At 46.5% G+C, this 27,981-nt stretch overlaps 1 protein-coding gene across 1 annotated transcript in view; it reads right to left on the reverse strand.

The window, feature by feature from the left end:
- Positions 1 to 2,679: 2,679 nt before the first annotated feature.
- Positions 2,680 to 27,981, reverse strand: part of TRPM4 (transient receptor potential cation channel subfamily M member 4) — a 44,957-nt gene continuing 19,655 nt past the window's right edge. Inside the window, exons 8-25 of the mRNA XM_053362755.1 lie at positions 27,671 to 27,853; positions 26,641 to 26,740; positions 25,503 to 25,618; positions 23,284 to 23,622; positions 21,130 to 21,258; positions 20,035 to 20,164; positions 19,381 to 19,526; positions 18,811 to 18,923; positions 18,125 to 18,208; positions 15,356 to 15,712; positions 13,053 to 13,185; positions 11,071 to 11,245; positions 10,404 to 10,572; positions 8,997 to 9,178; positions 7,440 to 7,572; positions 5,017 to 5,089; positions 3,776 to 3,872; positions 2,680 to 2,703 (exon numbers count right to left, since the gene is read on the reverse strand). Of these exons, the coding sequence (XP_053218730.1) occupies positions 2,699 to 2,703; positions 3,776 to 3,872; positions 5,017 to 5,089; positions 7,440 to 7,572; positions 8,997 to 9,178; positions 10,404 to 10,572; positions 11,071 to 11,245; positions 13,053 to 13,185; positions 15,356 to 15,712; positions 18,125 to 18,208; positions 18,811 to 18,923; positions 19,381 to 19,526; positions 20,035 to 20,164; positions 21,130 to 21,258; positions 23,284 to 23,622; positions 25,503 to 25,618; positions 26,641 to 26,740; positions 27,671 to 27,853 (2,664 nt within the window). The 3' untranslated portion in view covers positions 2,680 to 2,698. The remainder of the gene's footprint in view (positions 2,704 to 3,775; positions 3,873 to 5,016; positions 5,090 to 7,439; positions 7,573 to 8,996; positions 9,179 to 10,403; positions 10,573 to 11,070; positions 11,246 to 13,052; positions 13,186 to 15,355; positions 15,713 to 18,124; positions 18,209 to 18,810; positions 18,924 to 19,380; positions 19,527 to 20,034; positions 20,165 to 21,129; positions 21,259 to 23,283; positions 23,623 to 25,502; positions 25,619 to 26,640; positions 26,741 to 27,670; positions 27,854 to 27,981) is intronic.

Consider the following 27,981-nt stretch of genomic DNA (forward strand, 5'->3'; position numbering starts at 1 on the left):
AGAAAAGGAGATATTCTGTATGGAGCCAACAAAGATGCTGCAAAAGCACAGGGCAAAGCAGGACCACGCCTCCCCGCCTTTTTTTTTGTTTGCTACCCAAGGCAAAAAGGTGCCATTCCCTCCGTGTCACATGCAGAAGCCAGCTGGGCTATCTGCATTTGACATTCACACTGACTCCATCAAGCCACATAACCCACACAGCTCCATCCTCCCAGCTTGTTGATGTCACGCTCACCTGCTGCTCTGCCTGACACCTACTTGGCTCAAGGAAATGCTTTAATAATACAGCACCGGCTGGCAAGCATCCCATGAGCAGAGCAACATGTTTGTTTGTGTGCAAGATGGCTGCTGGAGTCCGTGGCCTAGGCTGACTGGCCTGACCCTGATGGCATTGCTGTCGGTGATGTGTTGGGATAATAATAATAATAATAATAATAATAATAATAATAATAATAGTAATAATAATACCCTGTCCATCTGGCTGGGTTTCCCCAGCCACTCTGGGCCGCTCCCAACAGAATATTAAAAACACAATAAAACATCAAACATTAAAAATGTGCCTAAACAGGGCTGCCTTCAGATGTCTTCCAAAAGTCAGAGAGTTGATTATTTCCTTGACATCTGATGGGTGTTCCACAGGGCGGGTGCCATTACCGAGAAGGCCCTCTGCCTGGTTCCCTGTACCCTCACTTCTCACAGGGAGAGAACCGCCAGAAGGCCCTCGGAGCTGGACCTCAGTGTCCGGGCTGAACGATGTGGGTGGAGACACTCCTTCAGGTATACTGGGCCAAGGCTGTTTAGGGCTTTAAAGGTCAGCACTAACACTTTGAATTGTGCTTGGAAACGTACTGAGAGCTGATGCAACAAGGCAAGACAGCACAGCAACAACCAGTCATCATTACCCTGGTAGGAGCGCAGGAGAATGTAAGTCGGCAAGGAGCCTTGAGGGACACAGCTTTGGGGCTGCTGCTTCACTCTGCCTAATGGCGGGGACAGCCATAGGGTAAAGTTCCCTTTCAGGTTCATGGACCCTATAAAAGTCATTTCCAAAATATATTTCCATATAATTTCCCCAGCGTGATATGATTACCAGCGTGTCATGGTTTGGGGGTGAGGGAGGGGAGTCATGTGCTTAAAATGCATGGCTATGTACACAGTCTCCAATGTGCTAATATCGTAATACCTTGGGATTTAATTCCCTCTCCAGCATTTCTGGAAGTGAATCTTCTTGAGTGGGTGAGTGAATCTTGTTTCTAGGGCACACCGTGTAAACATGCACCCAACATGAAGTGCATATGGCGCCTAAGGCTGCCTACAGTAGATCAGACATATTTTTCTTTAACAAAAGAAAAACGACAGATTAATAGAGCATATGACAGGGTGCAAAGAGACACCAGAAATCTCTAACAGCAGAGGAGGGTGCGGTTCACAAACTGAGAATTCTGACAGTAGAAGCAGACTTTATTTCTCTCTTTTCACTGATTTTGCCCCATGTTCGGGAAGGCGAAAGCCTTTTCTTTTTAGACTTCGGTGAAGTTTACCATGATGATTGTCAAGAACTCAGGTTCTAACATAGGCTTCTAGAACATGTTTTATTGACACTATTTTTTTTATCAAATGCATTTAAATCTATTACAAAATATCAAAATCTATGAAAGAGCACAGCAGTTTCCTTCTGTTATTTGCTGCAGTCCTGAGAACGATCAAACACCGCTGCACAATACTTCTCTAGTAGTAATTCTTGGACAATGAAAACTGCATTTTTGATGGGGGGTGAATCTGGCTCTCTTAACAGTTTTCGTTCATGGAGGAAGACCATTCAAAAATCAAAACATTCATGAAAACATTCTTTTTCTGTAATCTGAAGGACACATTGCCATAATCATTCTCTCCGAAAGGGAGCTTGTCTTCCAGAAGCATAATGCAAGTATTTTATTTTTTAATAATGAAAACAACAATCCAATTGTCCTACCCACCATTGTTAATTACACACAAGGATAAATAGAAATAGAAATATCTTTATTGTCATTGCCCCCTCTCAGGGACAACGAAATTACTTAAAGAGCATGTCATTAAAAAAAAATCTAACAAAAGGAGTCAGTAGCTGATTGATGTTCTGGCCTGCATGTAAAATATAATTATAATCTAGTCTATTGCACTTTCATCTTGCAGAGGTTTCTTTTTACTGTCCATGTATCATTCATTCTCACAGCAACCCTGAGAGGTAGGTCATTCTTTTCCCCATTTGCAGAAATAGAAATTAAAGACTGAAACAGGCCACGTTCATGACCAACTTGAAATCTGAACCATCTCTCTCTCTCTCCACAGTCTCCTAGTTAAGTTCTTCAGGCTGAGTGGAAGAAGTCCTGAATGGTTCAACAGAAACAAGAATTGTCGATTCAAGAACCTTAGCATGTCTGAGAGGTTACGGGTGTGTAGATAGTCTATAGCAATATTTTCAAGTGAAAGTGGGTGTTGGTTCTGGGCTATCTTCTGTTTCACTGTAAACGTTGACAGGTAGACTGCCCGGGACGCTGGTAAATTTCAAGTTTCTCCATCATCTGTGGCAAAGCCTCTGGTAGCCAAGGCTCTGCCCACTTCACCCAGGCCCCAGGCAAATATGCCTGGAGTTCTGTGAGTGACAAGTGTTCTGAGCAATTCACCTCTCTTCAGGTAAAAGGACGTTCCATGGAGAATTTTAGGCTGCAAGGAAAGAAAGCAGCATGTGAATTTCTAATTGTGATGTGGCTGCAGTTTTTTCTTCTGCTGCTGCAGGGTTAGAATAGCTCCCAGCTGTCTTCACTTTCAAATGGCAGATAGTGGTTTAAACACTGATTCCATTATTATGTCTTGCCACCGTCCGGCAAGCTGTTCTGTTTTGCTTTTTTAAGCATCAGACATGTTCACCTTGGTGCATCTAAAAAAATAACTAAATGCACAAACAAGTCCTAAAATGTTGTAAGGGATGGAAGGTTGGATGGGACTGTGACGTCACAGCCGCCAAGCAATCAGTGCTGTGCACAACCGGATTTTGCTGCAAAACAGCAGGACTAGGCTTCTTCCCTGAGCTCACTTCTGAAGAACAATACGATAGTCTGACTAGAACGTAGTTGTTGTGCTTCCAGGGCACAGCAACTGCTGATTGAGCGTACATAGCGTGGATACAAATTTATATTTAAGCAGCAGTTGCTTTCTGCGTCTGCTGGGCAAACTGTCTGCTTTGGCTTTTGGTACAGAAAGTCTTAACCCTCCAAGACTGACCATATTTAAAAGAAAGAAAGAGAAAGATGCTTCTATGCATCTATGTGTAGTTATCCTTCCACTTGCATCAAAGAGTATTAAGAGCATTTTAAACCAGCTGTAAAACTCCATGGCAGCTGGGGGAAGGTAGCGGTAGTTGTTGGAGAGGTGTGTTCATAAGGTCACGAGTGCTAGCCAATAGGCACCAAGCACAGGTCTACTTTTCCCCAACTGAATCTAAACCACATTGAAAATTTACTGAAATATGCAGAACTTTCCCAGAGAATTTCCCCCCACAGGATAGAAAAATATGTACATCTGTTTTAAGGATGGTAACCTGACGGGGAAGGGGGAATAAAAAGGAAACGGTTCAGGCGATGTGGAAGCCATGTAAGTATGAGAGAGAACCAAGAGATTTGGGGGAGTTATCGAGCACTAAAGCCCAAAGTACTTCCCCTCTACACCCCCAGCCACCCTCCCACCTATAGAGAGAGAACCAGGCTTTAGTGTACTGGCAGGATCATTGCATACTTACCCTTTTTCTGAGTGGGAGGAGCCTGCTTCCCTTTTGCAATGTCACTCTGGGCCAAGACATCCACCATCCACGACAGAGCATTAGTGCAGTACTCCATCTAGTGGAAGCAAGTGAAGAAATGGCAGGAAGATGATGTCACAGGGAGTGGGACAAATAGGAAAGCTGCCATCTTAGGCCCTCAACACAAATACACACACGCCCAATCTCCCCCCTTCCTTTGCCTCAACTCCCCATCTTTTGGCTACTCCCATTTGGAATGTCTGTGCCCCTCATCATCTCCCAGTGGCTTCCCATTTCCTTCCTCCTGTCAGGGACTGTGCTGAGGAGGGCTGCATGGAGGAACAATGGTGGGAGCCTCTCCCTCCCCCTGCTCCTGCTCCGGATCCTGAATCTTCCCAGGAGCAGGAGGGACAGTATGGATTTGGAACAGTGGTTTGCAGAGGGGCATAGTTCACAATGCAGAAGCTGGGAAATACTGGATGGGGAGCAGCTGGGAGAAGAAACACTGGAAGGGAGAGGGTTAACAGAGTCACAGTCTCTGGACAGCATTCACACACACACACACACCCCATCTAGAAAGTCACAGAGAGCTCAGAAAGTGTCAGAACAGAAAGCACAGAGGGTACAAGCTCAGATTACAAGATGTAGGAGGGACACAGATTAATAGGAATAACGGGGTGGATTCCTTAATTGGGAGCACCACCATTTCTAGGGGATGTGTTCTTTGTTCTCTCGCTGTGATTATTAAAGTTTCTAACTGGTAAGAGGGACGCACGTGGCGCTGTGGGATAAACCACAGAGCCTAGGACTTGGCAATCAGAAGATCGGCGGTTCGAATCCCCGTGACGGGGTGAGCTCCCGTTGCTCAGTCCCAGCTCCTGCCAACCTAGCAGCTCAAAAGCACGTCAAAGTGCGAGTAGATAAATAGTCTACTTCCTAGTCTATTCCCCAGCGGGAAGGTAAACAGCGTTTCCGTGTGCTGCTCTGGTTCGCCAGAAGCGGCTTAGTCATGCTGGCCACATGACCTGGAAGCTGTACGCCGGCTCCCTCGGCCAATAAAGTGAGATGAGCGCCGCAACCCCAGAATCGGTCACAACTGGACCTAATGGTCAGGGGTCCCTTTACCTTTTAACTGGTAATAAGACTCCCTTTCCCTTTTTCTGCTTATCTACTGTCACGGGGTAGGAAGCCGATTCCCTGAAGCCTGACACCTCCCAACCTTTCAGCTCCACTCTTCATACCTGCGTCTCGAGGGTCCTTAGGCGCCGCTCAGATTCCTTGATCTCTGAAAGCTGCTTCAAAGCCTGATCCACCCTGCAGGGTTAGAGGAGGGAGGGAGTTACAAGAGGGGTGTTTTCGCCTGCCCGCCTAGAGCCTCTCTAACCATCTCTCTCCCACCTTCTCTGACCGCTGCCTAGATCCAATTCCCGTGCTGGTCTCTTCGTCAGCACAAGAATGCCCAAAGTGCATTGGATCATCTCTCCAAAAACTCATAATGAAAACTCTTCAATATCCATGCAAAAAGTTGCATGTTCAGAATGTACGGAGTGGAGTTATTGATGGGAACCCACTTCCACCAGAAGACAGGCAGAATTCTTTCTGAGTTCCTTTTGGACCCTGCGGCCATCATCAGAGGCTCTTCCTTGTGTGCCCACCATCGCAAAAGGTCCTGAGAACAGGGTCTTTTCTGTGGGGGCTCCCCATTTGCGGAATGCTCTTCCCAGGGAGGTCTGTCTGGTGCCTTTGTTACATATATTTAGGCACCAGGCATAAACATTCCTCTTCACGCAGGCCTTTGGCTAATTAAACAAGCATAGAATCATAGAATTGTAGAGTGGGAAGGGACCCCGTGGGTCATCTAGTCCAACCCCTGCAATGCAGTAATCTCTTTTTAATTTTTTTTTATTTTCAATGCAAAATTACAACAGAAATTACAAACACTGAATCCAAAACAAAACACAAGAGAAAAAACCCACAAACAAAAAACAAAAACATACATCTACAAATAAAACCATATCATTCTAATCATTACGTACATATATACATATTGACTTCCTTCCTTGGTTCTAAGACCTCGAAATTTTTACTTTTTCTAAATTGTTGTGTCTAATGTAGATTACCTCTATCTTTATACTTTTTGCACCATTTTTCTCTTTCTTTAATCCTGCAAAGCTTCATTCATTACACACCGATATGCTTACTCCAGAACAATGCTTTTTCATATACTCTTTAGCACATCCCCATTCTTTTAATAATTTTTGGTCCGATTGTTTCGTTTGTTATTATGTTATGTATTTTTTTGTTTGTATACTGTACAGTGCCCTGTGATCCTCGGATGAAGAGTGGTATATAAATTTAATGAAACAATACAGTGGTACCTCAGGATAAGTACTTAATTCGTTCCAGAGGTCTGTTCTTAACCTGAAGCACCACTTTAGTTAGTGGGGTCTCCTGCTGCTGCCGGGCTGCCAGAGCACGATTTCTGTTCTCATCCTAAAACAAAGTTCTTAACCCGAGGTAGTATTTCTGGGTTAGCGGAGTCTGTAACCTGAAGCGTATGTAACCCGAGGTACCACTGTAATAAATAAATGTAATACACAATAATAAATAATAATAGTATATCTCAGGAGTTGTACTAGAGCCTTCTTTTTCAGCAGACATGGGAGTAGGTCTATGTGTGCCAATATGTCAAAGGTTAGCAATGCGGTTATTTTAATTAACTAACATATATTTAAAACCCCTGACTTCTCCCCAAGTACCCTGGGAACTGTAGTTTATTCCCTCACAGAGCTACAATTCCCAGCTCTTGCAAGAAACTATATTTCCCAGGATTCTTTGGGGGAAAGTCAGGTGCTTTGAATATATAGTGCCGCTGCAATTCTGGAAGACATTATCTGCATTGAGGAACAAGGTTGGAGGAGAAATTTGGTTTCGCTTTGTATCTTAAATGCAAACTTACCCACTTCACGATTCCTACAATTCATGAACTAAAATCTTTCAAAATCCGCCCTTCTCTGGATTTTGCAGTGCAGTTCTCCAAACAAACAATATGCACAGAAATGTGTAGTGTGTGTGTGTACACACCGTGGGGAACTGTGCCTTAAAATGCTTATATCAGTGAAAGTAACATGCAAACACACCTTCGGAAAATTGCATTAAAAAAGGATAGCATTAGGAGAAATGTGGACTAACGAGCTTTCATGAGGACTTAAAAAAAAATATCCGCAAACCGATGCATACTGAATTTAAGATTGGAAAAATGAGAAACTAAGAGAAACCAAAATGGACAGATTCAACCACACATGTATGTAAGAAAAATAGCAATTAGAATGGTCCCTTCCAACATTCCTATGATTCTATGAACAGTCCTTGAACACCGTGGTGAACTGAATGTGTAACCAGGGCTTTATTTGAGCGAGAACTCACTGGAACTCAGTTCCTGCACATCTCAGGTGGGCACCATTGTCGTTCTAAGAGAACGAGGGAGGTGCTTGCGGTGAGTTACAGCACCTCTTTTTCTAGAAAAATAGCAGTGTGTGTACTCCTTCGCAAGCAGACTTACGGCATTCCCTGGTGCATTACCCCTCCATCCCAACCCGACAGCCCCTTTCTCTTCAGTTCCCTCCCACATTTCTTCCTTGCCTCAACTCCCCACAAGCCTTACTTTTGGGAGGTTCGCCGGAGCCTCTCTGTGTCACAATCGCGTTTCTGCCGGGCCTGAGCAACCAAGTAGTTTTCTTTCTGCACTGACTCCCACGTGAGCAGCCGTTCGTCTTGGGTAACGGAGAGATCCAGCACTGCCCAAAAGACAATCGGAAAACAAGAGGAGAAGCGGGGAGACCTGGGTGAGAAAGCTGCGGATTGGGACGACTGATACTTGTTCACACTCATAAATGATCTATAGGCCAAGGAGGTAAAGGTAAAGGGACGTGGGTGGCGATGTGGTCTAAACCACTAAGCCTCCTGGGCTTGCCAATCGGAAGGTTATCAGTTCAAATCCCCTCAACAGGGTGAGCTCCTGTTACTCTATCACAGTTCCTGCCAACCTAGCAGTTCGAAAGCACACCAGTACAAGTAGATAAATAGGTACTGCTGCAGTGGGAAGGTAAACAGCGTTTCCGTGCATTCTGGTTTCCGTCACGGTGTCCCGTGCAGTTTAGTCATGCTGGCCACATGACCCGGAAGGCTGTCTGTAGACAAATGCTGGCTCCCTTTGCCTGAAAGCGAGATGAGTGCCGCAACCCAACCCCATAGCCCAAGAGTCAGTGGAGTGCAGAGGGAGTCCGGTTATCCAGCAACCAGTTACTGCAGGAGTGTCAGGGCCCATGCTGAGGAGGGCTGCACTGAGGAGGAAGAATGGTGGGAGCCACCCCCTCCCCCTGCTCTGGATCCTAAATATTCCCAGGAGGAGGAGGAGGAGGACAGTATAGATTTGGAACAGTGGTTTGCAGAGGGGCATAGTTCAGAAGGCAGAAGCTGGGAAATACTGGATGGGGAACAGCTAGGAGAAGAAACACTGGAAGAGAGAGAGTTAACAGATTCACAGTCTCTGGACAGCATTCAACCCCCTTGTCCAAGGACACAGAGAGCTCAGAAAGTGTTAGAACAGAAAGTACAGAGGGTACAAGCTCAGGTTACAAGACGAAGGAGTGACGTAGATTAATAGGGACGGAGCGGGGGTGAGTAACTCTTAATTGGGAGCACTGCCATTTCTAGGAGACCTGTTCTTTGTTCCCTCACTGTGATTATTAAAACTGAAACCGTTCGAAAACCAAGGCACAGCTTCTGATTGGCTGCAGGAGCTTCCTGAAGTTAATTGGAAGCCTCATTGGACATTCAGCTTCCGAAAAATGGTTGCAAACCGGAACACTTACTTCTGGGTTTGCGGAGTTCGGGAGCCAAAATATACGAGTACCAAGCTGTCCAAAAACGAAGGTATTGTAATTTTATGTTGTGGACTGCCCTGAGATCTATGAGTATAGGGCGGTATGCTAATAATAATAATGATAATATTGATAATATTGATAATATTTGGCGTAAGCAGCTGAGGCTTTTTAGCCAGCAGAATGAACGTGGCGTAGTTTCTGTGGGAGTGCAAAAAACACACACCAGAAGGTGTGAGAGTGGGAACAAGAGAAAGGGCAGCTGTGTGCTCTTTGATTCTGGACAAGAATGTCCCTTCTACCTTCCCCATTCCCCTGCCTCCCATCCCAGCACTCACAGAAGTGTTTTCCCTTTGCCGACTGCACTTTACGGACGTGTCGCTTGAAGAAGAGGTGCAAGTGGCTGATCAGGATGAACGGCGGAGCCAGGGCAGGACGGCTGTGGTACTCCAGGATCAGGTTGTAGCGCTGGGATTTCCAATAAATGTCACTGTTGCCTTGCACTTTCGAGAACGTGTAGCTGTTGTCGAGGGGGGCGGGGTGCAGGAGGGATAGAAATATCATAGGTGAAATTGTAAGCCACAAACAGACAAACCTCAGCTTCCCCCTGCCTGAAATCCAGTAGAGGAGGCAATGTTGGACTGGATGGACCACTAATCTGACTTGGTATACAGGCATTTCCCCAATATCTGCCACTTATTGAAATACTTTATTGTCACTTGTACACTTGTATACAGTGAGATTACATGAGCACCTCTACTCAGCTCTCTTAGTCTTAATTCCCCTCGTTTACTGACGCACACCCACCCAACCCGAAAGTCAATTGCCCTGTTGTTATCTTTTCATTCAGCAGCCTAACAGCCCATGGATAAAAGCTGTTCTTTACCCTGTTGGTGCGACTAATCATGCTTCTATATCTTCTGCCTGAGGGTAGGAGATATTGAAAGTGCTGGCCAGGGTGTGAATCATCCCTGAGAATTTTCCTCACTCTCCTGAGGCCATTTCATCCAGCGAATTCATGGGACTGCCCATAATATCTTGTGCTGTATTCACCACCCTCTGTAGGCACTTCCTATCAGATGCTGTCAAACCAGCGTACCACACCGTGATGCAGTATGAAAGGACACTTTCTATTGTTGACCGGTAGAAGGAAATAATCAAATGTTGATTGACATCATTCTTCCACAATACTCTGAGGAGATGGGCTTTCTCTGTTGGGCTTTCTTAACCACCTGGGTTGTATTTATTTTCCAAGTAAGGTCACGGGTGGCGCTGTGGGTTAAACCACTGAGCCTAGGGCTTGCGGTTCGAATCCCCGCAACGGGGTGAGCTCCCGTTGCTTGGTCCCTGCTCCTGCCAACCTAGCAGTTCGAAAGCACGTCAAAGTGCAAGTAGATAAATAGGTACCACTCCGGCGGGTAGGTAAACGGCGTTTCCGTGCGCTGCTCTGGTTTACCAGAAGCGGCTTAGTCATGCTGGCCACATGACCCAGAAGCTGTACGCCGGCTCCCGTGGCCAATAAACCGAGATGAGCGCCGCAACCCCAGAGTCAGCCACGACTGGACCTAACGGTCAGGGGTCCCTTTACCTTTAAGGTCTTTACTGAGATAAACTCCTAGGAATATGCTTATGCATATTTCGTATTTGCGCTCATTCGCTTTTGAACCTCGTCTGCCTGTGGGTTAAACCACTGAGCCTAGGGTATGCGCCGATTCACGACAGGTGCCAGCAACCGCGGTAGGTACCTGAACATAGCGATGAGCAAGTTGAGAAGCAGAATATTGGCTACCAGCAGGAAGATCACGAGAAGAATAAGCACCAGCCAATTGGCATAGGTGTTGGTGCAAGGCTCCGCGTTTTCCATCAAGATGGCCAAGGGATCGTAGGTGCAGTTTGACACTCTGATCAGGGCAGCTGGAGATGGAAGGGAAGAACGAGGTGGGAGTTCCTTATAGAGTACAGCTCTCTGCAGCCCCTAAAAGCAGGGGCGTAGTGTGGGGAGGGCGGGGGGGGTGTCTCTTAAAGCACTCAATGAGCACTCTTAAAGCTCATTGTCCAAGCACTCTTTTTTCTGTGCAGCCTGTGCTTTCCCTGCAAACGCCTACTCTTTGCAGCTGAATCAGAACAAATGACAAGGTGCGGGAGACCCAAATTGCTGTTCCGATTTAGCTTTAAAGAGCAAGTTTTCTTGGAGAAAGCTGCGGGGCAAATAAGGAAAAAGCTCTTGGATAGAAAGCATGGAATGAAAAGTGAATCTGAAAAGCCTCGGCAGTCGTAGGGGAAAGCTCTCCGACTCCTTGATTATTTTGGTTGCGCCCTCCTGCGTTTACTCTATTGCTTCCCTATCCCTTCTGAGTTGGCAAGGGTGGGTGCCAGTCTAGAATGGAAGCCAGAGCGCCCTAGGACACCCACCGTCAATCTCATCCAGTGGGATCTGCCCGAAGATTTGCAAGTAAGGACGGTAGAAGACACGGCGGAAGATCCAGGGGAGACGTCGGTCGTGGGGGAGAAGCAGCCCCTCGGTGGTGACCCCGTAGGCCACTAGCCACACCGCAAGGAAGAAGAGGAAGAGGAAGACATCCTTCATCTAAAGAGAGACGAAGGAGAGAGCAAAAATTACCCTTTTGACAGAAGAGATGAAAGAAAAGAGGGGGTTGGTTAAAATAAAATCTGCTAACTTGAATCAATTTTAATTTCTCATCTGTATTTTGCAATGCACTCTGTTAATCAAAGGAAACCAATCTGCCTACAAAGGAAACCAATCTGTGTACAGGGAAAGCAACCTCTGCAACACACAAATGTGCGTAAAACAAAACGCACCTCCAAAGAACCTCAGATTTCTCTCTCTTGCTCCTCCTTTCAACTTTCTTGTCCTTTGCACACTCGCTGCCTTTTGCATATTACATTCACGGCTAAGCCCAGAAAACCTTTACACATTCATCTGCGTTGCATCCTAATCAGGCCTGGATTTTGGTTTGATGAGGCCCTAAGCTACTGAAGGTAATGGGGCCCTTTATATGTCCAGCTGTCCTTTGTCAACAACAAATTGCTGCTGTTTTTTGTGTTGAATATATGCTCTATGGTAATTTATGGACCTAATAGGTATTAATAGGACGCGGGTGGTGCACAGAGCCTAGGACTTGCTGATCAGAAGGTTGGCGGTTCGAATGCCCGCAATGGGGTGAGCTCCCGTTGCTCGGTCCCTGCTCCTGCCCACCTAGCAGTTCGAAAGCACATCAAAGTGCAAGTAGATAAATAGGTACTGCTCCTGCGGGAAGGTAAACGATGTTTCCGTGCGCTGCTCTGGTTCGCCAGAAGCGGCTTAGTCATGCTGGCCACATGACCCGGAAGCTGTACGCCGGCTCCCTCAGCCAATAAAGCGAGATGAGCGCCACAACCCCAGAGTCGGCCACAACTGGACCTAATGGTCAGGGGTCCCTTTACCTTTGCCTAAAGCTATTTGCACATAACAAATAGGAGCCTACACAACACAAAACACTGTTGCTGTATGTAGGTTTTATTTTATTTGTTTTTTATCTTATATTTTGGAAATGTACATCCAGGTTTTTTTCCTTTAATTTTTTGGGGGGTCCCCATGAGAGTGGGGCCGTAAGCTATAGCTTGTTTAGCTCATACGTAGAATCATAGAATCATAGAATCATAGAGTTGGAAGAGACCACAAGGGCCATCGAGTCCAACCCCCTGCCAAGCAGGAAACACCATCAGAGCACTCCTGACATATGGTTGTCAAGCCTCTGCTTAAAGACCTCCAAAGAAGGAGACTCCACCACACTCCTTGGCAGCAAATTCCACTGTCGAACAGCTCTTACTGTCAGGAAGTTCTTCCTAATGTTTAGGTGGAATCTTCTTTCTTGTAGTTTGGATCCATTGCTCCGTGTCCGCTTCTCTGGAGCAGCAGAAAACAACCTTTCTCCCTCCTCTATATGACATCCTTTAATATATTTGAACATGGCTATCATATCACCCCTTAGCCTCCTCTTCTCCAGGCTAAACATGCCCAGCTCCCTTAGCCGTTCCTCATAAGGCATCGTTTCCAGGCCTTTGACCATTTTGGTTGCCCTCCTCTGGACACGTTCCAGTTTGTCAGTGTCCTTCTTGAACTGTGGTGCCCAGAACTGGACACAGTACTCCAGGTGAGGTCTGACCAGAGCAGAATACAGTGGCACTATTACTTCCCTTGATCTAGATGCTATACTCCTATTGATGCAGCCCAGAATTGCATTGGCTTTTTTAGCTGCCGTGTCACACTGTTGGCTCATGTCAAGTAAATCCAGCACTGATCCTAATATCCCAATTTGGGGCAGCTGCTCTTGCATACTCAAAAGGCCCACTTTTTGCAACACCCCTCATAAATCGCACGCGCATCTGCTCACCATCTTGCCGACGATGATCATTTTGGGCCCCAGCTGCTTGTTGACAGCAAAGATGTGGATGAGACGAAGGGTGAAGACCATGAAGTCCAGGCAGAGAATGGTGCGTCCAGATTCATATGTCTTTGGAAACAGCCTGAGAGACGTACAGTGGGGTAAGAAACTGATGAAAAGAATGTTTCCTTCCCCGAAGACAATCCCTTTTCCCTTCTCCAGAGCCAGTCAATTCCCAACCTCACAATCGGTGATGTAGCAGTGGTAGAACCACAGGGGCAGTTGCCCCAGGTGCAATTGGGGGGGGGGCGGACAACATTTCAAAAGGGAAAAACGCCACTATCTGCCCTTTGCAGAAACAACTGAAAATATTATTGTTCTGACAGGCATTCTCGGCTGGATAAATGGGTCTTCATGGCGAGAGTCTACTTTGTATAGTTTTTGCATTGCTTTAAATATGTTTGGGGTTTTTAACGGTTGTTATTATTACTATATTATTTTGACAAAATAATATTCATACATAAATAAGAATCAAAATGTGGACCCCATCACCAAGACCATTCCATTGTAACTATCCAACTTCCTAAAATTTCAACACCTCTTTGCGATGGTTTGACCCCTTTCTGTTTTAACAGTACAAATTCTACAAACACCCTCCATATCTCCTCAGAATCATTCCTTGTCTTGCATTAATGGCACATGTTCATTTATCATTAATAGCTATATCCCACACCTCTTTATACCATTCTTCCATTTTATATTCTGCTTGCCTCCTTCTACTGCCTGGCTATAACAATTCATGCAGCTGTCAATAAATTTGTGAGCAACTCCTTCCTAGCCTGCAAAGCTTCCACCCCATCATAAATTGATAATAATGCTACCTCTGGACTTTCGGTCAGCTTTAACCCAGTGATTTCTGTTATCTCCTTAAACATCCTTTGCCAGAAAAATTGTACATATTTACACCCCCACGGTTTTTAATGATCTTCAGTGCAAACCGCCTTGAGACAGTTGTTTAGAAGGCAATTGACAGAATGTATAAAAAGGAGGTTTACTCTACCTGATTATTTTGTGGATAGGCTACAATAAAATATAACAGCCTTAGCAAAAATTGGTACTCATACAGCTGATGTGCAGGGAGAACGGAAGGAATATTATTGTCAATATAAATATGTTTAACTATATTGAATATTGAAATGAAATGAAAGTTGGGATAGCTAATATATTTGGAGCCGCAGTGGGGGAAGGGAAGAAGGATGAACATCTGTGGGATGGGTGGGAAGTCAGCTTTTAAATTTATATTCCATTTGTATTAATTTAGCGACAATTTGTTAAAAGTTACGGAAAATCAATAAAAATAATTGGCAAGCCAAAAAGAAGGAAGGCAAAGAATAAACCGATTGTGATGATGATGATCACCATCATCATTTCTGTTTAATTCTAGGAGTATTGGGGAATGATATATAATGAATAGAAAAATATGTTTAAAAGCACCAAACACCCAAACACCAAAATATGTTTAAAAGCACCAAAAAACAGAGTCCTTTTTGTTGGGGATAATTCAGAGGGAAATTCCCAGGGGTCAAAAAAGACTGTTTATGTATGTTACTACTGCGGCCTGTGTTTTGTTAGCCCCAAAGTGGAAAACGAACAAGGTTCCAACCAAAGAAGAATGGCAACTTAAACCGATGGAATACACACAGCTTGGAGATTTAACATATAGTATAAGAGAAAAAAGAAGAATGTACATTTAAAGAAGACTGGAAAATGTTTACTGAATATATGGGTGAAAATTGTGTTCATTTAAAAACACTGGTAGCATTAAGATAAATTCAACAGTGTAAATAAAATCCAGTGTAACAATGGATTACTGAATGGTTTAGTTCATGTAAAATATGCAGGGATGTATGGCATGCAAAATGAACCACAGAAAGAAAAGAAGGGAAGTCATTGATTTAAGGTTGTTTAAATGAATACAGTCGTATCTTGGAAGCCGAATGGAAGCTGTTCCGCAAGTCTCTTCGACTTCCAAAATGTTCGGTAAACAAGGCGCGGCATCCGATTGGCTGCAGGAAGCTCCTGCAGCCAATAGGAAGCCACGGAAGCTGTGCTGGACATTTGGGTTCCAAACGAACATTTGCAAACCGGAACATTCACTTCCGGGTTTGTGGTGTTTGGGAGCCAAAACGTTTGACTCGCAAGGCGTTCGTTAACCAAGGTACGACTGTATTTTGAAATGTAACTTAGAAAATTTAATTAAAAAATTATGTGTATATATAATAATTCCTGCCCAGTGCAGAAATTCCTCTGACCTGCAGACGAGCCCCAGCATGAAGAGTAGCAGAGCCGTGATGTCAAGCTGGTTCCAAGTGTCCTGGAAGTACCGCCGTACCCTCAGCGGCAAGGGGAGCGAGCCCACGAAACAGCCTTGGCGCACCTCCTCGCAGACCAGCGTGAAGACCCAGATGTACAAAGCAATCTCTGTGCCAGAAGGGCCTTTGGGAGGCGGGGGGTCGAAATCCAGAAGCAAGACGTAGGAGAAGAGGAAGAGGAAGAGCAGGTACATCACGACGTTGCCCAGGAAGGCCGTCACCGGAGCCACCCAGAACTGACGCCACCGTCGTAGCCAGGACGGGCGAGTGGAAAGAGGGAAGGGAGGATCGGGATTGCTAGGAGAGGGCAAGACGTGGAAAGGACGAGAGGAGGTAATGAGTGGGACAGAATCAAATTACGGCTGCCACCCAAATCCAGTGGTTCTCAAACTTAATCCGTTCTGGGAGCCCGTCTGAATCCCTCAAGCGCATAGCTGTCAACGTTTTCCTTTTTTTAAGGGAAATTCCCTTATTCCGAATAGGATTCCTCGCAAGAAAAGGGAAAAGTTGACAGCTATGCTCAAGCGGAAGCAGCGTCAGACATTCGGCTTCTGAAAAACATTCGCAAACCAGAACACTTACTTCTGGGCTTGTGGCGTTCGGGAGCCGATTTGTTCGGCAACTAAGCCGTCTGGGAACCAAGGTTTGACTGTAATGACTGCTCCCCGCTTAAAACGGGGGGCGCCCTTTGCGTGGACGCACGCAGCCCCTAGATCTGGAGTGGCTCCATCAGCATAGGCTTGGCTTTGCCTTCCCTCAGGTGGGATACCTGGAGGTCTCTGCCTACCTCAGTCAGTTGTCCAATCCCACCTGGGGGAAGCGTTGCCAAGGAGACCAGGCCAGGTAGGGGAGGGATTACATGCCCACACAATAGAGGGAGGATCTTACCTGGGAATCCTCACTTGGCTCCAGAGCTTCTGGAGGAATCTTAGCTGATTCACCATATGGGTTCTGGTCAACTAATCAATTCATCTATCAATTAAGCTTGCAGATGGATAAAAACTACTATTACTACTACTACCACTAATTATTATAATAATTTTATTATTTATACCCCGCCCATCTGGCTGGGTTTCCCCTAGCTACTAATCTTGAAACAAGAAGCAATAAAAAATATACTGCTTTTATTATACACAAATATGTCCCAGAATAATTCGAAGTGGTCTTAAGTCACTTTTAACAGTCATGGCATCCCCCCAAAAGACTGCGCTGGGAACTGTAGTTCTGTGGGCAGTCTCCAATTAGCACCCGTAACGAACTACAATTCCCAGGATTCTTTGAGGAAAGCCATGGCAGTTACCGTTGGTATAGGAGTGCTTTAAATGTAGGGTACAGATGTGATTCCTTCCTCTGCTTGAGAAAAGGGAGAAGGCCTCTTAAGGTGGTGTTTACCACCTGCAGTTTTTATGTGTGCCTGTTTTACACACGCTCACAAATGCACACACACACACGACATCCACAATCCCTAATTCAGCAAGCTAGGTAGAGTCAAACCTCGGTTTTCAAACGTCTCAGCTGCCGAATGATTTGGAAGCCGAACGCCGAAAACACAGAAGTGAATGCTTCCGTTTATGACCGCACCTCGAACTGCTTCCGAGGCGTGTTTTTCATTTTTACCCATTGACTTTGCAGCCAGCCCTTTGATCCTCGGTTTTCGAACATTTCGGAAGTCGAATGGACTTTTGGAACGGATTACGTTTGAAAACCGAGGTTCCACTGTAATATATTTTAAACTGATTATGGTGCAGTGTTTAAGAGTGGTGGACTCGTAATCTGGTGAACCGGGTTCGCTTCCCCGCTCCTCCACATGCAGCTGCTGGGTGACCTTGGGCCAGTCACACTTCTCTGAAGTCTCTCAGCCTCACTCACCTCACAGAGTGTTTGTTGTGAGGGAGGAAGCGAAAGGAGAATGTTTGCTGCTTTGAGACTCCTTAGGGTAGTGATAAAGCGGGATATCAAATCCAAACTCTTCTTCTTCTTCTAACCAATTCATATATTCACCCTTGCGCCCCAATCTGGAATGTCTCTCCTTCTGACCCTTTCTTCAGGAATAGAGAGATAAAAGTGGCCTGATTCTAACCAAGCTTCCTATCCTTCTGGCATGCCTGCAGCTGTGTTTAAAAGCCCCGGGTCAGTGTGTGCTAAAAAGTACCGTATTTTTCGCTCTATAAGACACACCAGACCATAAGATGCACCTAGTTTTTGGAGGAGGAAAACAAGGAAAAAAAATATTCTGAATCCCAGAAGCCAGAACAACAAGAGGGATCGCTGCGCAGTGAAAGCAGTGATCCCTCTTGCTGTTCTGGCTTCTGGGATAGCTGCACAGCCTGCATTCGCTCCATAAGACGCACACACACACATTTCCCCTTACTTTTTAGGAGGGAAAAAGTGAGTCTTATAGAGCAAAACATACGGTAATAATAATTTTAAAATGCACCAAGCCCCAGAGAAATCCTTTGGCTATGGCAGACTATGCTGGGGAGGGGACCTGGAATATCGCTAAATCAGAGACGGGGAACCCTCTTAACATCCCTGACCACGGATGATGCTGGCAGGGCCTGAGGAAACCTATAGACCAATAGCATATGGAGGGTTGCAGGTTATTCAAGGAATCCAGCCTTCAGGCTCCTTTGTGGCAGCAGTGCTGAAAGTTAGGGTCTCCCCTCCCCGCTCCCCACACCTTCCCAAGGACATGACCGTTCCCCCTACTCAAACAGCATGTCTCCGATGGTACTTTTCACATCCGTGTCAAGGCTGTCCACCTCAGCTTGGCGCAGGTCCTCATCCATGGCTCTGTCGAAAGAGGAAGCCACGCTCAGGTTCGGAGCAAGCATGGTTAGCATCAAGGCATGGTCCTGACTTCTGCCTGAATCCAAGTCTGCTGCTCCCAGAGAAGCAAGGCCTTCTAGGGAGTTAATGCTGTGAGCTCCTCCATCGTAGCCTCACATTGTGTATATAGTGGTACCTCTGGTTGCGAACGGAATCCGTTCCGGAAGCCCGTTCACAACATGAGCAGAATGCAACCCGCGTCTGTGCATGCGCGGGTCACGATTTACCGCTTCTGCGCATGCACGTGGTGTCATTTTGAGCGTCTGCGCATGCGCAAGCGGCGAAACCCGGAAGTAACCCTTTCCGGTACTTCTGGGTCGCCGTGGGACACAACCTGACGAGATTTAACCTGAAGCAAACGTAACAAGAGATATGACTGTATGTGTAAATAAGCCATATATCATAAAGACACCACAGTCTCTGCTGTCCCTCATTCCAGAGGAAACCGAGCCCTGAGTAATAGCCTAGAAGCCCGAGAAACTTGCACTGCTCAGAGACTGGGGTGGCCTGCAACAACCACAACAGTCTTTTGGCAGCCATTTTAGTTTCAGACAGGATTCACCCACCTGTACTTGATGAGGTCGGTAAAGATGAGAGGGGGGCAGAAGAAAGTCAGGAGAAGCTTCCAGACAGCGGTGCCTCGGTCCATCTCTCCCCACCAATTCTGGGTGAGCAGGGACTGTGGGGAGAGCACGGAAAAGAATTAGGAGGGGTTGGGACCACTCAACCTCCCAAGCCTTAACAATGCGGGGCCAGTTTACCTACAAGATCATCGTACCCCACATGTGCCCACTCAGCTTTGATTGGCAGAACTGGCACAGCTACCGGTGCCACAAAACACCCGTCCCGCATTTGTAAGGACCCGACACAGCTTCCCGCACTATAGGGGTTGCTGTTGGTCCTGCTAAACCAGGCATAGGCAAACTCAGCCCTCCAGATGTTTTGGGACTACAATTCCCATCATCCCTGACCACTGGTCCTGTTAGCTGGGGATCATGGGAGTTGTGGTCCCAAAACATCTGGAGGGCCGAGTTTGCCTGGGCCTGTGCTAAACGTTAGCTGCTTCACAAAACTCTTAAAGGGAAAGAGGATTCAGCAGCGCTGTAGCAGACCCTCAAGCAAGAACACAACCATACCTGCACACCATCATGTGCAAAAAACAGGCGGGCGTCAGCCTGGTGAGCGAGCTGGAGGACAGTGGCTCCTCCCCAGAGTTCAGAGCGGCGCACCAGCAGTTTGTAGGCCCGGGGCTCCCCATTTCGGTAACATTCCCCAAATACACCTGGAGTTGGGGTGGGAGAGAAGACAGTGAGGAGGAGGGGCTTACTTACAATGTCAAGGAATTTCCAACACATCCCACAAACCACGTTCGTTTATAATAGCCGTTATCGATGCAGAAGTCTTAACACTGGCATATCACTCTTGTGACAGTGCAAAAATTCTTTCCTCCACCCCCTCTGCTATCCAATGGCGACGTTCAAGTGTGGACAGCCTTTGGCCCACCAGATGTCGCTGAACTACAACTCCCATCAGCCACAGCAAGCATGGCAAACGGTGAGGGATGATGGGAGCTGCAGTTCATCAGTACCTGGAGGGCGACGGGTTCCTTGGTTCGAAACAGGAAGCGACCTAAACGCTCTTTAGAAATCAAGTTTCCCTGGAGTCTGAACCGGAAAGAATTCAGGCAGCTTCGCGGTCGTTGACTGCAAACAGCTAGCCTTCCCTTCCAGACCGTTCCTCTCAGGTCCCTCTTTCCCACCCCAGCCTCCATGTCCTCAGCATGTCCGCACCAATGGCCAAGTTCTCAAAGCGCATGGCGAGGTCCTTCATGGCTGCCTCTTCCTCAGCCTCCTGCTCTAGGTGTGAAAGCTCTCGGAGAATCCGTGCTGCTGCCAAAGCCCCAGCCACAGCGTCGGGTGCCTAAGGGAGAGAGGAAAGGGTGGCCATCAATGGAGACAGAGGCAAGGAAACAGCCCTCCAAAAAAGCTACAGGCAGCTGAGAGCCAGGAGGGGGAAATATTCTCATTGTATCCAGATGTGGCAAAAGCATTGCCTGGTTGCTGTGCTTTTCCAGCTGGTTCCTTCCTATTTTAACTCTGGGTCCTTGGTTTCTCCCATTATGAACCTCATACAGGAGCCTATCTATTTGTTTGTTAGCTCTGTCACATTGAGGTTGCTATATAATAATACAATAATAAAAATGTTATTTTTTTCATTTATACCCCACCCATCTGGTTGGGTTTCCCCAGCTACTCTGGGTGGCTCCCAACAGAATATTAAAGGTAAAGGGACCCCTGACCATTAGGTCCAGTCGTGGCCGACTCTGGGGTTGCAGTGCTCATCTCGCTTTATTGGCCGAGGGAGCCGGCGTACAGCTTCCTGGTCATGTGGCCAGCATGACTAAGCCGCTTCTGGCAAACGAGAGCAGCGCATGGAAACGCCGTTTACCTTCTCGCCGGAGCGGTATCTATTTATCTACTTGCATTTTGATGTGCTTTCGAACTGCTAGGTTGGGAGGAGAAGACCGAGCAACGGGAGCTCACCCCGTCATGGAGATTTGAACCGCCGACCTTCTGATCAGCAAGTCCTAGGCTCTGTGGTTTAGACCACAGCGCCACCTGTGTCCCTCAACAGAATATTATAAACACGATAAAACATTAAAAACTTCCCTAAACAGGGCTGCCTTCAGATGTCTTCTAAAAGTCAGATAGTTGTTTATTTCCTTGATATCTGGTGGGAGGGAGTTCCACAGGGCGGGCGCCACCACCAAGAAGGCCCTCTGCCTGGTTCCCTGTAGCTTCACTTCTCGCAGTGAGGGAACCGCCCGAAGGCCCTCGGAGCTGGACCTCAGTGTTAACTATATTAATAATAGTCATCATACACACCATTTCCCAGAAGTACATGGCCATCTCTCTGCGGTTCAGCAACACAGCCCATATGAAGAGGTCAGTCCAAGGGTTTGGCGAAAGTTTGGAGCGGTACATGGGGTCTCCGTTGAGTAATGATCCTTTGCTCTTGGGAGAGGAGAGAGAGGCACAATTAGCAAGAGACAGAAAATGCTCACACTTAGCTTAGATCTTCAGTTGATATTCAGCAGTTGCCCAGAATCTATCATCCTCCAACTTTAGACTCAGCAACTTTCCAAAATTTTACCGAGGACACGAAAATCCAAAACAAATTATTTTGGTGACCAGGTGAACATTGCCTTAATGTGTACATGTTGCTTCTGGTAAATGAGACACTGTAGCTGCTAGAGGGCTGTGAAAATTTGTGTCCCATGCTTTTTAGACTCATCTACCCATGTCTTGAAGGGACGCGGGTGGCGCTGTGGGTTAAACCACAGCACCTAGGACTTGCCGATCAGAAGGGCGGTGATTCGAATCCCCGCGACGGGGTCAGCTCCCGTTGCTCGGTCCCTGTTCCTGCCAACCTAGCAGTTTGAAAGCACGTCAAAGTGCAAGTAGATAAATAGGTACCGCTCCGGCGGGAAGGTAAATGGCGTTTCCGTGCGGTGCTCTGGTTCGCCAGAAGTGGCTTAGTCATGCTGGCCACATGACCCGGAAGCTGTACACCAGCTCCCATGGCCAATAAAGCGAGATGAGCGCCGCAACCCCAGAGTCGGCCACGACTGGACCTAATGGTCAGGGGTCCCTTTACCTTTACCCATGTCTTATCTGAAACCAAAGGGGTGCATCAGTTGCCAGATGTGAACTCCCCCCCCCCCAGCTCTCCTACCCCGCCACAGAGACTCTCAGGACCAGAAAATGGGGGAAACCACTGCCTGGGGTGAGGGATAGTTAGCAGAGACAAAAAAGACCAGAGTTTCAAGAGGGTGAGGCAGAATTGCAGGGGGCGATGAGGTAAGCGAACAGGAAAAAAGTGTCCCCTTTGCAAGCTGGAAGGTGGGGGCAGAGAACGAGGCAGACAGTTTGTTTTATGCTGCAGAGATGGTCAGACATTATGCCTGGGGTCTCTTGGAATCTGAGGGTGCAGCAATGGAAGGAACGGAACCCTCTCGGGTAGTGAATGCTGTGGACTCTCTCCATCTCAGCTCACGTTGTATATATGTGTAAATAAACTACATATCATAAAGATAATAGGGTTGCCACCTGTCCTGTATAAAACAGGATTGTGCTACATTTCAGTGTAAAATGCTACGTCCTGTATGGATACAGTTCTCTCTCTCTCTCTACACTACACCAGTGTGGTGTAGTGGTTAAGAGTGGTGGACTTGTAATCTGGTGAACCGGGTTCGCTTCCCCGCTCCTCCACATGCAGCTGCTGGGTGATCTTGGTCTAGTCACACTTCTTGAAGTCTCTCAGCCCCACTCACCTCACAGAGTGTTTGTTGTGGGGGAGGAAGGGAAAGGAGATTGTTAGCCGCTTTGAGACTCCTTAAGGGGAGTGAAAGGCAGGATATCAAGTCCAAACTCTTCCTCTTCTCTTCTCTTCTCTTCTCTTCTCTTCTCTTCTTTCTCTCTCTCTCTCTCTCTCTCTCTCTCTCTCTCTCTCTCTCTCTCGTGTGTGTGTGTGTGTGTGTGTGTGTTCCAAGTTAGGGATCCTCTCCAAATACATATGCTTGAAAGGGGTTGTGAAAAATCATATATTTAAGCTCTAGATAGCCAAGCACAGACATATTTACAAATTCGTGTGTGTGTGACAAATTCAAGAGGGACATTCTGTTAGGCTGCAATAGATTGTAATGGATTGCTTTGAAGTCACTTCAACACAAGATGGGGAAAAAACAAAAACCCCAGCCCTGCCCTGCCTTGTATTTTGCCAGAACAAAGGTGGCAACCCTATAAATATCCCACAATATCCACTGTGCCTCTTTGTTCCAAAGGGAAAGGCAGACCCTGATAAGCGCACCTGGCAACCTGGAGATTGGGATGGCATGTATCAATATATTAAGGGAAAGCATGCATAAAATGCACACATTAGGAAAAACAGCATTCAAAAAAATATTTATCAGTTTGCAAAATGTGCACATTAGAAGGGGAACTTCATTGCAAGATGGGCCTTTGGCCTGGTTCACCTACCCCTGTCCCTCTGGCAGGGTGCAATCCGTCATAAAAGGGAGCACAGACATCCCCCAGCAGGTCATGGAGGATGTGAGCCACCTGGGGCAACTGGTACTCAGGCAGCGACCGATCCAGCAGCAAGTATTCAGCAGGTGAGGCGGGCTCAGGGCCTGCGACTTGGCGCCGCTCCAGCAGCTGATGCAGAAGCGTGCCACTCGGGGTCCCTGCGTAGAGCTGCTCCAGCTTCCCCCACGTCAGGAACTGCCCAATGTCCAGTCCGTTCTCCACAAAGAGGCGCACCAAGGCCGGACGGTCGCCCACCAAAGCGTCATGCATCGGGTCCATCAGAAGGCTAGGCTGCAGAAGAGAGAAGGGATGGCAGTAAAAGGGGATGGGAAGATAAACCCCATGAGAATAACTGATGGGAGACTCCTGTTGGTCATGTGCATCCTGCTAGTCATACACACACACACACACACACACACACACACACACACACACACACACAAACTGGTACCTCTGGTTACAAACTTAATTCGTTCCAGAGGTCCGTTCTTAACCTGAAGTACCACTTTAGCTAATGGGGCCTCCTGCTGCAGCCGGCATGCGATTTCTGTTCTCATTCTGAGGTAAAGTTCTTAACGCAAGGTACTTCCGGGTTAGCAGAGTCTTTAACCCGAAGTGTTTGTAACCTGAGGTACCACTGTGTGTGTGTGGGTTTGTGTGTCTGTCTGTCTGTCTATCTATCTATCATCTATCTATCTATCTATCTATCTATCTATCTATCTATCTATCTATATTGTCCACACATTGCCATTTGCCATTGTCCTTTACCTTTACCTTTTACACAGCATACCACCCGCAGACATTCGCTCCATAACACGCACAGACATTTCCCCTTACTTTCTAGGAGGAAAAAAGTGAGTGTTATGGTGCAAAAAATACGGTAATTCACAATATATTGTCAGGTCAAAAATTATGCAACCCGACATCAGGATATGGACTTCAAACTGGTTTTGGATGATATAATTGTTATAGGAACTCTAAGGTCCTATATATATATATAATAAATGTTCATAAATGTACAAGGCAAACACATACATAAGTATATAAACCACGTGTCTGAAATAGCACAGGAGAGCAATCCTGAAGCCATTTTGACTCTCCCAAATTGACCTCAAATGTTTCTCTGCAAGGAGGAAGGAAATGGGGAAAGCTTTCCAATTGTCTTTGGACTGTAGGGGCTTACACCTCCCTGTAAATACAGTCTGGCAAGTATCTGTTAAGCTGAGCACACTATTAATATGTGTAAGAGATTCAGGAACTAAGTATTTACCACCTCAAAGGAATGGCCAGGCTACCCAGAAAAGGCAATCAGATAAGGCATTATCAGGTATCCTGGCAGACAGGAGAGAAGCCACACACTCAAATTTCTGCTGGGGACCACCTCTTTCTGTGATGTATGTATGATGTTTTGGGGGGTGCTCTTGAGCTACAGGGTGGGCAATTTCAAAAGTCTATATAAGAGCTTGCATACTAATATTCTGGGTTCCTCTCCTCCCTCCCTCCGTGGGGTGAGCGGGGGACCCTGTTGCAACAGTTTAATAAAGATCAGGCTTACTAGCTGCTTTGCTTCTCAATATTATTATTATAATAATAATAATTTATTACTTATACCCTGCCCATCTGGCTGAGTTTCCCCAGCCACTCTGGGCAGCTCCCAATCAAGTGTTAAAAACACTACAGCGTTAAATATTAAAAACTTCCCTGAACAGGGCTGCCTTCAGATGTCTTTTAAAGATAGGATAGATGCTTAGTTCCTTCACATCTGAAGGGAGAGTGTTCCACAGGATGGGTGTCGCTACCGAGAAGGCCCTCTGTCTGGTTCCCTGTAACCTCGCTTCTCACAATGAGGGAACTGCCAGAAGGCCCTCGGCGCTGGACCTCAGTGTCCGGGCTGAACGATGGGGGTGGAGACGCTCCTTCCGGTATACAGGACCGAGGCCTCTGGTTGGCCTCTGTTATTTTCTCCTACCGATAGAGAACCTACTTAAGGACTCTATACGGGCTCTTAGATACCCCATAAGGGAAAGGGAGCAATATTTTTCTTATAACATATTGATATATCACCCAGTCCTAGTCTGCACCTGACCTCCTTGCTGTTCCCCAAAAGTCCCCTCCTCCATGTCTTCTCTGCCTTTGCTTTCATCCTCTCGCCTCTTTCCCTGCTGACTTACCTCCCAGTCAACATCCCCACGGAACAGCTCGGTGCTAGCAATGTCCACACGGTTCCAGGCCACAGCCAGGTGCAGCTCATCCAGGTAGCAGGTGGCTTCGCGCGATTGTTTACAGGCTGAAATAAGGGCAGAAGGAGAGACGTCCTTAGCCTTGGCTTCCCCTGTCTCCCTCTGCAGCACCGTAAATGGGGAGAGGGTGGTGGGTGCGAGGAGAAGGGAATCCTTAGAACGGAGAGGATAAATTCTCAGAAAAGGGAGATGAGATCTTTGCAAGGAGGAGACCGTTATGGGAAAGACTTAGTTTTGAAATGAAACACCAGGGTTACTTTGCTTGGATTAGCTACAGAAATTGAACCCCAAACTATATACAGTAATATGAAATAAGACAATGGGGTGGAAAGAAAAATTAGAAACCTTAAAAAAAAAAGAATTGGGATAGATTCTTAAACTGTTTTAACAGATCTGATCAAAATGTATATGGGACATTTTGGGTACTTTTGTGACTTACATTGATATAATGATCGATGCTATGTCACTATAACGTTGCTTTGCAATGCATCATCCTATTTTTGTATTCATTTTAATTATTTGATTTCTATATTGAAAGCAACATTTAGGGTTGGCGTGTCATCAATGCTAGTCCAACTCAGGGTAAACCTATTACAGCTTATGGACACGGTCAACTTAGGTTCATTAATTGGGCTAACTCTAAGTAGAACTTAGTTGGCTACAACCCTCTAACAATTAAATGCAAGTTGGGAATGTTTGGCAAATCTCAGTCCTGGTTGACTTCCTTTTGTGGTTCATATCCAGCCCATATTAACTTTTAAAATATTGCAAGGGCCAGACAGACACCACATCTGGAGGTTCCTTCTTTATGATGTTGGTGCCACCTCAGAATTTCCCTCAACCACTGGGCGAAGGACTTTCTGGAATGGTAGCTAACTTCCATGACTGGGTTATTTTTCAGAGCTCAGGACTGAAAGTTAGAAGGAACCATTGACTGGAAAGGAGTTTGTATAAAACTTCTACAGCCCACTTTTATATTTAAGAAATATCCAACGTGAGAAGAGGTTGATTGGGGTGGTAAACCCCAAAGCCACGGATCAGCCAGAGTTATCTGCGGTTGGGTATTCACCTTTCACCAGCGCTTGGAGAAGGACAGTCTCAAACTCCTCGAGACCCTCCTGGTCTGAATAGACGGTGACCAGTTCCCTTAGAGCCCCAATTTGCTCCACCTGTGGAGGGGGGGGAAAAGAAGCATTGTCTTGGAGATCTATGAGAGAAAACAAGATTCCCTTCCCCAGAGAGAGATTTTCAAGTGCCCTGTGATAGGAATTTTATGGTCTTAGATATATGGTAATGTTCATAAGTGTACCAACCAAGCACATACGTAATCGGCACAGGAAGGCCAACCTGGAACCATTTTGATTCCTAAACTGACCAAATGTTCAAAGTGGGAAACCTCCCCATTGTCTCTTTCCTCACAAATCCTGTCTTAAGGTCACATTTAAGATATGAATAGGGTGTGAGCCTGTGACCTGGCCCAGGAACTAAGTATTTATCACTACAAAAGAATGGCCAGGCTCCCCAGGCAATCCAATCAAGTAACCTGCCAGACAGGAGATAAACAACAACAGGAGAAAAACAATATTCAAATTTCTGTTTTAGACCGCCTTTTCTGTGATGTAGGTGTGATGTATCTGAGGGGTGGTCTTAGGTTACACCCCTTCTGTGATGTATGTATGATGTTTCTGGGGGTGGTCTTGATCTACAGGGTGGCAATTTCAAAAGTCTTTATAAGGCTTTGCACGCCATTTTTCTGGGTCCTCCTCCTCTCCTGCGTGTGAGGGGAGCACCCTGTGGCAACAGATCAATAAAGATCAAGCTTACTAGTTGCTTTGCTTCTCAATATTCTCTGGTTGGCCTCTGTTGTTTTCTCCTACCAATAGGGAACCTATGTAAGGACTCTATATCGGCTCTTGGATACCCCAAAGGGCAAATTTTTGTTTACAACACCCCAGAGAGAGATTTTCAAGTGCCCACGACCCTGAGGACTGGTAATGGGAAGTCTCAAAACCCCATAGGAAGGAATGTGAGCTCTGGGAAGCCCATGGAGAAAGAATAAGTTGTGAAGGGGGTCAGGGAGTTGCAGTTCTGGATCCTACCTCCTCTGCCAAGTCCTCCAGTTCATCGGCCGGGAACTTCCCCTGCATCTTTTTCATCGCCAGGGCCTTCATGGGCTCTCCAGGCTGTGTCTCCTGCAGCAACCCAGCTAAGCAGTCAGCTGCTCCTCCGGTTCCTGCCAAGAGCAGGCAAGGGATGGAGGCATGGACCGCATCAGAGACGCGCTGAGAGAAAGAACAGGACAAAAGGTGAGCCCCTCGGGAACCTACGAAGCCAGGGGCTGCGAAATGGTGGGCACTAGGGATATTTCAGGTTCTTTCTGTTTTCTCCGTTCTTGTTTTATTTTCATTAC

Source organism: Podarcis raffonei, chromosome 13 (genome assembly GCF_027172205.1).
Source record: "Podarcis raffonei isolate rPodRaf1 chromosome 13, rPodRaf1.pri, whole genome shotgun sequence".
In the NCBI taxonomy this organism is placed as follows: Eukaryota; Metazoa; Chordata; class Lepidosauria; order Squamata; family Lacertidae; genus Podarcis; species Podarcis raffonei.